General features: G+C 39.5%; 1 protein-coding gene across 1 annotated transcript; it reads right to left on the bottom strand.

Annotated features, from left to right (window-relative positions):
- Positions 1-6,238: 6,238 nt before the first annotated feature.
- LOC126354043 (2-(3-amino-3-carboxypropyl)histidine synthase subunit 1) lies at positions 6,239-8,567 on the bottom strand. The gene is made up of 3 exons (XM_050003386.1): positions 7,589-8,567; positions 7,342-7,507; positions 6,239-7,232 (listed from the first exon to the last, which is right to left on the bottom strand). Exons 1-3 carry the CDS (start codon positions 8,323-8,325, stop codon positions 6,879-6,881), a joined length of 1,257 nt encoding a protein of 418 aa, XP_049859343.1. The 5' UTR covers positions 8,326-8,567; the 3' UTR covers positions 6,239-6,878.
- Positions 8,568-8,875: the final 308 nt, after the last annotated feature.

The following is an 8,875-nucleotide window of genomic DNA, read 5'->3' as shown; positions in this document are numbered from 1 at the left end:
GTGGTTTGATGTCCAGGAAATCCATCACTGGTTGATGAAGTGTATTTAAAAGTGCAAGAAATGATAGAGGCTATACAATGTCTGCAAAGAAAACACTTAAATGGACAATAACCATCAGGCAAACTTTTCCTCCAACGGTAGGCCTTCTCATCAAGATGAGATTGTAGAGTTGAAGTCTGCCTCTTCCCCCTCCTTACAATAGTAATGCCCCTCCCAATAACTCTTAATCATTTTTGTTCTGGCCCCCGTGGAATAATCCTTAAACTCAAGACTGTGCTTAACTGTTAAATGATGCCATCCCCTAGAGAACCCCCTAAATGATAAAGAATCAGAAATTATAGTGGCTCCTTCTCCTATATATTACTCTATACGCCAACCAAGATCCACTTTGTTCACCTCTCCACCACCTAAAAAATACAGTCAGATGACCCACCCACAAAACAACTGCCCCACACTCCCACAGCCAGAGACCGTTTCCAATATTTACTTTGCCTGAACTGAGACTCATCTATTTTCACCATCACTTCTGTCCAGTCCCCCTTGCCCTCCCCCACAGAACTTAATATACTCCCCACAAACTTCATGATGGAACAAATATTAATCAGCCACAGTCAACTGACTTAATCCAGTTTCATGAACACAGTCCACACCAGACAATGGTAACACCAGTCATGTGTCACATAAAAACAGCCTGGAGTGCTCAAACCTGGAACCTCCGCCCCCCAATAGACCTCAACAAATTATCTGAACAACAATGCCAAATGTAGAGATCCCTAGTCCGAGTAGGACCAGCTGTTGTTAGCTTTATGTGCAGGGACATGGAGAGAATGCATAGACCAAATGCAAGTAATTTGGTTTTGTAGATTATTTCTTCTTTTTTTGGTGGGGTGAGGGGATATGTATTTGGTGTGTTTGTAGTATTTTCATGAGTCGGTGTTGTATGTTTTCATGGTTATGTATGTGGTGTCGTTTCTTTATGTGACTGCTGGTGTGTTGCGGAGGGGGGGGGGGGGGGGTTGGGTAGGAGGGGTTTGTATCTGTTGGTGGGAGAGAGAGAGAGAGAGAGAGAGAGAGAGAGAGAGAGAGAGAGAGAGAGAGAGAGAGAGAGAGAGAGAGAGAGAGAGAGAGAGAGAGCACACTATGTGGAGTCAGTCTATGTGCAGCAGGCAGTTCATTCTTACGGTAATTATGTTTTTCTAATGTCTTATTTATTATGTAATACATTACAGGTTTTTTATGTATATTTTGTTGCTTCCAGGTGCTGAGTTTTTGATTAATGTTGCTTTTGATATTTTAAGTTTGTAAGAGTTTGGCATGCCAGCCTTTGTAGTGGGGGGTGGGCAGTTGTTGTTGCCCTGGTTTTTACTGTTGAGCTATATAGGCGAACTGGAGATTGAGATGCTGGGTTTCATAATTGCCAAGGGGGAGGAGGGGGGCAGAAAGGCAGGGGTGTTGGTATCGATTGCCTGTTGAATGTGTGGGTCATTAACGATATATTTCAAATGTGTGACTAATTAATTAACATTGGTCCACCTACTTCCACCCATGATTTAATTAACAAACATTGATCCACTTACCCAGTATGCTCACTCAGATCAATCATTGTGTTTTTTAAGGTTTCTTGGGTTTTATTTTTTGGCAATTTTGAGGAATTTTTCCAGTGTGTTGTACCTTGATCAGTGTTGTTTTTATTACTGAATTCTTAGTTTGTCCCCATCCAAAACCCCATTCCCACAGTTGTTCCACTAATTTCATTGGGTTTGGTGACTGAAATGGTTCACATGGTATTTGTACTTTCGAGGGTGTTATGATCGATGTTTTGGTGGCCATGTTGGAAATGCTCTAAATATGGATTTTCCGCATGGTGATGACATCATTGGTCAAAGCAGATGGGTGGTATCCCAGACTCTGGTAACCCCAGTTCTGACAATTTGTTGACAACTGAATAGTGGCTATGTATGTAGAATGCTAATAGGTGCCTACAAAACATGCTACCTCCTAAAATTTTGTCCACATATGAGCTTGATATCAACAAAGTCAACCAGCAACCTCTCACCAGTGCTTCTCAGATGCTTTCTGAGAACTAAATGCATTACTGAGGACAACACTATTCAACTTGACTGTTAGCACTGATGGCCCAACAGAGAAGACTAACTGGTTCAATTTGGAAGTCAGGCATACATTTAACTTTCACGTTCCCTTCCTTTATCACTTCAGCTGTGTATTTAAGCATTTTAAATTTGTTAACACACTGTTGCCCAACTGCCCTCGACAAGTTCTTAACCTAACTGCATTTCTTCAGCTACTAGCTGTAAAAGGACGTAATGGACTGAAAAATGAAAAGGCTTCATGACAGCTCATTAACTCTCACTTCACAAATATTTTGATAAATCGAACAGAATGTACCCAATGTGTGGTTTGTTAAAGTTATGAAACCTGATAAAGAGGCACTTTAAAGCACATCAACCTGATTTCACAAATAACCTAAAAGAAATTTTTTTTGGAAAGCTTTTTATTTTTAACACACCGTAAATCTACAACAAAACAAAAAAACACTGTCTTCTAAGTCCCTGTCAGCCTCTTACCAGGTTTCATAAATTACAGTTACAAACTGAAGAAATCCCATGCATCTACAGAAACACTTACCTTTTCTGTAGAATCTGAAATGGTTTAAACAACATCTGATAAATCCTCTGCTCATGACTATTCTATTGTTCAATGACAGTTTCCACAAGAGTTTAAGCACTCTCAAAATATTTGTCAAAAATTGTTTGTAAAATTATTTAACAATTGTCATGATCTTCTAAAGTGCCAGCCACCAAGAGGTCACCCAGTACCACCTTGGACTGGAACAACTGAACTAAATCCTTCGCCAGAGCTTTGATTGCCTTCAAGTCCTGATATGGGGAACATCCTATCCGAGATCTTTCCCAGCCCTCCTAAAGTGAAGTTCTCTCACCCACCCAAATTCCAAAACATCCTAGTCCATCCCTATGCCACTCCCAAACCCAACCCCTTACCACAAGGATCATATCCCTGTGGAAGACCCAGATGCAAGACCTGCCCAATCCACCCAGCCAGTGCTTCCTATTCCAGTCCTGCCAGAAGTTTATCCTACCCCATCAGAGGCCTGGCCACCTGTGAAAGCAGCCATGTCATTTACCAGCTCTGTTATAATTACTGAACAGCTTTTTATATGTTGTGTGACTACCAACCAGCTGTCCATCAGGATGAATGGCCACCACCAAACTGTAGGTCATGTACAAAGTAGACTTTTCTGTAGCACAACATGCACCTGAACCTAACATGCTTTATGTCACTGGCTGCTTCACTACCCACGTCATCTGGAACCTCCCCTCCACCACCAGCTTTTCATCCTTACAACAGGTTCTCCACCCCTGTAATCATCCCAACCTCAAGCTATGTAAAATACTGTCCTCATACCCTCCATCCCCTCTGTCCTACCATCTCCTCCCCATTTTGTCTCTTGCACCCTTTTTTTCCGTCTTCTGCCAGTGCACCCACCCACCTTTCCCTGGTTCTCTCCTTTTTTCCCAACCTCCCTGCCCAACAACCTCCTAACGCTTCGCCAGTTGGCATTCAAGTCCCTGCACACTTCGCCAGATAGCATTCGTCTCTTCCCGCACCTGTACACTACTATTACTTCCCCCTCCCTCACAACTTCTGTTTGTGTCCCACATGATTTGCTTATTTGCTTGTCTGCACGAATGTTGTGTGCTTCTCTTTTGCTGATGAAGGCTGTGACTGAAAGCTCTATGTAAGTGTCTTTTAATTGTGCCTGTCTGCAACTTAACATGTCTTCTTTATGATGAGTAGCACTATCTTTTCCTACACTGTTGATAATTCTACGTCTACAATATTTAAGATGAAATGGATACTAAATACAGGGCTCAGTTATTTTCCTACTGGTGTTACATGAGTTTTAATAGGAAAGGTATTACAGAGGACGTCTTAACATCAAGTAAGAAATGTAATCTGTTCTGGATGTGCAAGATCAACCTCTAGCAGAAATTCCGAAAATAAATAGTCTCTTTTGCAAATGACTTATCTGAGAGATGTATTAGAATACCTGAAATGGCAACTTAAGACATTTCGATTTAAATTTAGAGTTAAGGAAAAACTGCATGCAAAGTAGAATTTCGAGCACATCCCCTAAGTTAGTCTCGAAGTGTATGTGGAGTATTTTCAATGGATGTGCAAATGCGTTACTGACCACCAATAAATACTGAAAATTCATTCTGAAATCTTTTACTGTTACAATTTGTTATGTTTTTGTTAGAAATCCTTTCGAAAATGTTTCAGAGTGGAAAGTAAATTTAACAGAATGATTTGACAGTTCTAGCCACATATTGGTACAAAACTCCTGTCTGTGAGTGAAAAGACAGTGAAGCTTCTAAGTCCTTTTGCGTCTATAAACATGTGGACCTCCCACTAACCACTGACCATACAACAGTAGGTCGGTTTTCCTGTCTGAACAATACAGCTAACTGTGTAACCACATTGGAGACATATCTACAATTACAACCATACTCTGCAAACCACCGTGAAGTGAATGGCAGAGGGTACATTCCATTGTACCAGTTATCTGTAGAGGTAAGACTAACATGGGTTTCAGAAGAAGGCGGCAGCAGCAGTAAAGATGATTGACTGGTCTGGCTCTAAGATTAATCAATACGGTATTCTCAACGGCAGATAGCAAATGAGGAACTACAGTCATTACATTTCGTGAGAATGTAAGGGTTGAATGTATGGTGTGGTGATAAAAAGATCTGTGGTAAAACAGTCTCCTATTGGGGATCGCCGGACGAGGACTATTCAGGCGGATGTTGTCATCAGGCAATACAGAACTAGCGTTCTGTGGATTGGAGCCTGAAATGTTAGATCATTTAAAAGAATAGACTCAACTGAGAAAAGGGTAGATTTAAGTTAGGTATAGTGGGAATTCATGATGTGTGATAGCAAGAAGAAAAGCAGTTCTGGTCAGGTGAATACAGGGTTATTAACACAAAATTAAATGGAGTAGTGCAGGGGAATGTCTACTAATGAATAATAAAATACTAATACAGGTGAGCAACTATGAACAGCACTGTGTAAACATCATAGCCAAGCCAGATACAAAGTAAACAATTACCACTGCAGCATCAATTAATATGTAGACTTTTCAACAGATGAAAATGTTGATAGAATGTAAGATAAGACTAAATAAATTATTTAGATTGTTAAGGGAGGCAAACATTTGTGATGGGGCACTGTAATATGATAGGAAGAAGACAAAGAGGAAAAAAGTAGTAGGAGAATTGGGGATATGAAACAGGCAACTACTTGGTGGAATTTTTGCACAGAGCACAAATCAACTACTGCTAACAATTGATTTAAGAATCATGAAGTAAGCTTATGTATGTAGGAGAGACCAGGAGACATCTGACTGTCTCACACAGATCTTATCATGTGGGCAAAGAATTTGAAACCAATTTCATACATTTCATGGAGTAGATGCAATAATTTACTTTGAAATGTGCAGTACTGTGTGATCTCCAGATCTGAAAATACTCATATCAAACTTCCATGAAGTAATACATAAAATGCAAAGAACCTGTTCATGATTTTGGAGCAATTGTCTGTAATACAATAGAATGTTTGTGTCATAAAATAGTACTATTTTTAGGAATTACACAGTCTGGAATAGAAAAGAGCTCACTATCTGACCACAAAAATAATCAACTATTTTGCAGAGAATTAGAGGTACTGTCTAAAAATAAAAATTATTTTTAAAAACGCAATCATTTTTGCTTGACTACTACTTTGCTCTATATAACCACAAACAACTTTGGTACTACATGCACAATATAACTTGAAACTTTTCACAGGTGATGCTGGGAGTATAAATACATGACCACCACCTAGCATATCGGCTGCTATCAGGTGAGGAGAAGTATATGTAAGGGAGATATGTCCCTCTTCCTCTTCAAAAGGCAGGCAGCACACTGGCATCAACACTGCATTCATAATGCCTACAAAAATTCTGTACTGCACATCACACATATCATTTCTTAGATAAGGTTGGAAATGGGTGCAAACAATGTACTGGCCGAAAGTAAGCAATAAGCACATTGATAATCTTACCCATGTGCTTTGTTCCCATGATCCCACATTTTTGGTCTTTAATTAACAAGTTCGAGAGCTAGGCCTATTAAAAAACTTGCTGTAGATGGCCATGTAGACTTACAATATTATCACTTTATTCATAGTATCTATTATTTCACTGAAAATACAGACTGGTTCGGTAATTAAGAAACAGGCAAGTAAAGACTTTTTGGGGTGCTGTCTCAGCTCCCTCAGTTCTGTCTCATTTGGTACTGTCAGTATCTAGTGCTATATGTCCTAGTTCAAACATTTAGGAGCCATTCTGACTCACTCTACTGTATAGGCTATTGCATCTACATCCATACTCTGCAAGCCACCTGACGGTGTGCTACATATAATATCTGATAATCAACAAAGGATACAACACTGCACAAAATGGGTGTTAACAAAAATGTAATACTGTGACAGGCAGAATAAAGACTTGCAACTGAAATGACAATAGTAAAAATCATGGATAGTGTAATTAAAAATACATAGGTCTGCATCACTGAAAAATTAACTGCATACAACTCAATTGTTATCCAGTCAAACAACTCTTCAAGCACAGTTCCTAACCTTTTGTGACCTGACAAATACGTTGATATATAAGCTCTTAGATTAGAAAGCAGTGAATCAGTCTAAAATGTTTTGCAATGAAGATGTAACATGTACCATAGAGATTTATAAAGCATTAGAACACTTAACAACAGAATCCATTTAACAGTAGTTTTCCTTTAGTGTTTGCCTGTTGCCTGTGAGGGACTACAGCCAGTCTTACCACAACACTTAGTGTCATCCTTGTCTGGAGTTGTTTTATGATTTGGAGTCCAAGGTCCCAAACTTGTGTTAGCATAGAAATCCATTGGATAGCGATCCTCGTCCTTCCGCCAATGCACAGAACCCAAGGCTACAGCTGCCTCAAATGGTGTCAGAAGAGGCTGGATGAATGCATAACCCCAGTCAATGGATAATCGTGGACAAGCAATCTGAATCCATGCTTCTACATCTGAGAACATCTTAAGCTTGTCAGGGAAGATTTCTGATAACAGGACGACAGTGCTTTCTTTCTTCATTAGCGAGATTCGTTCCTGTATTTAAAGTGAAATTTAAACAGGTGTCTTGCAGAAGAAATTTATTAAATGATTATTTCTAATTACTTAAAAACATACAAAATTCTTCAACACGGCTGTGTTTTACCTGTAATGTTGCCAAAACTTTGGGATTTCCTTGCCGACCTAAAGTTCCCAATATCAAGCCAAATCTAGAAGCCTCACTTGCTTTTTGAATAGCAGCACTTCTTATTTTCAGCATTGCTGAATGATCATAAAATTCCTCAGTGAATTTTTTTTCATATGGATCATACCTATACATACAATGAAATGCAGACACTAAACGAGCAATAACAAATGACAGACAGAACAATCAGTATATTAAAAGGATTTACCTGAAAGCCCTGAGTGATGGATTTGCTATCATGGCTGCTTCAAGATGAAATCTTCCATCTCCTAAGTATATCAACACATTGACATCTTTTATTGTTGGGGAAGTGCAGCCCAAAATTTCTCCTGCAGAAAGTGGTCGACTCTGAGGAATAGTTACTTTGTAACCCAGCTCCCTCAGTTCTCTGCCAACAGCATGCAAGGTAGCAACAAACTGAATAGTGCTAACTAAACCAATCTTCTCTTCCTTTGGGAAATTATACTGAATTGTTTCTAAGAAATGCAGTGAATCAATTTTGATGTCAACAAAAATATAAAGAACTTTGATGCCAATCGTTTGATCAACAGGAATAAGACAGCTATGGCCATAATGAACAAGTAAATCCACTCGCAACGCCTTCGCAGTGTAATCATCTATGCAGCATGCGCCGTAAGTTACGTCGCCCATTATCACAGTATCAGCTTCAGTAAATTCTTCTATAATGTCACAAATTGTTGTTGCAAACATGAGCAACCCTTCGGGCATTTGAAGAGCAACTCGTTTGGCTTCTATCTGTTTAATGCGCCAAATTGTCTTCGGCAATTCAAAGTTATAATTTTTTGGCAGTACTTGGGTTAACTCATGCGAATTAATCTTATCCGCCAACGCTTCTGGGATTTTATTCACAACGTTTATTGAGGGTTTAAATACTTTTCGTGTAGCTGACGCTGTTACAACGACCGCTTTACTACTTTCATCCATCTTCTACAAGCACAATAAAAAGAAAATCTATTATTACAAACGCACTCACTATCAATTCTATTTATTCCAAAGACAATTTCCGTCGCCTTTGTGGTTACAATCCTGCTTTTGCTCCTACGTCCTATAGAAGATGGAACAGATATAAACACAAAACCACGTGTCGTTGACGCCTCTGCCAAAGACTACACAGTACGCAGACTACATACTTCAAATGCAGTAACTCAGTTGCACAGGCAACGAAAACATGCACATGTATCCCTCAGCCACTCAGCTGGCCCGGCAGTCAGAAAAGTTGACTGCAGTTTAATTTACGGGCCTAGATCATTGAATATATACTGCGACGCTCCCGTCCCTGCAATGTCAATTGCTGAAACTAAGAAGGTTATAATTTTAGTTTTCTTGTTTGAAACGAACGTCTAAGTGGCAGTCTTGGGCTTGGCACCATTTCGTGGGAAAACAACCGTGTAGCACGATAGCACTAATCTTGTCACTGCAAGTGCTAGCAAGTAAGGATTATTATAGCAAATATGGTTGTTTTCACTTGTCCCGA

Source organism: Schistocerca gregaria, chromosome 3, assembly GCF_023897955.1.
Source record: "Schistocerca gregaria isolate iqSchGreg1 chromosome 3, iqSchGreg1.2, whole genome shotgun sequence".
Lineage (NCBI taxonomy): Eukaryota > Metazoa > Arthropoda > Insecta > Orthoptera > Acrididae > Schistocerca > Schistocerca gregaria.
Note: the sequence above shows the minus strand (reverse complement) of the source record. Positions and strands in the feature narration are given on the sequence as shown.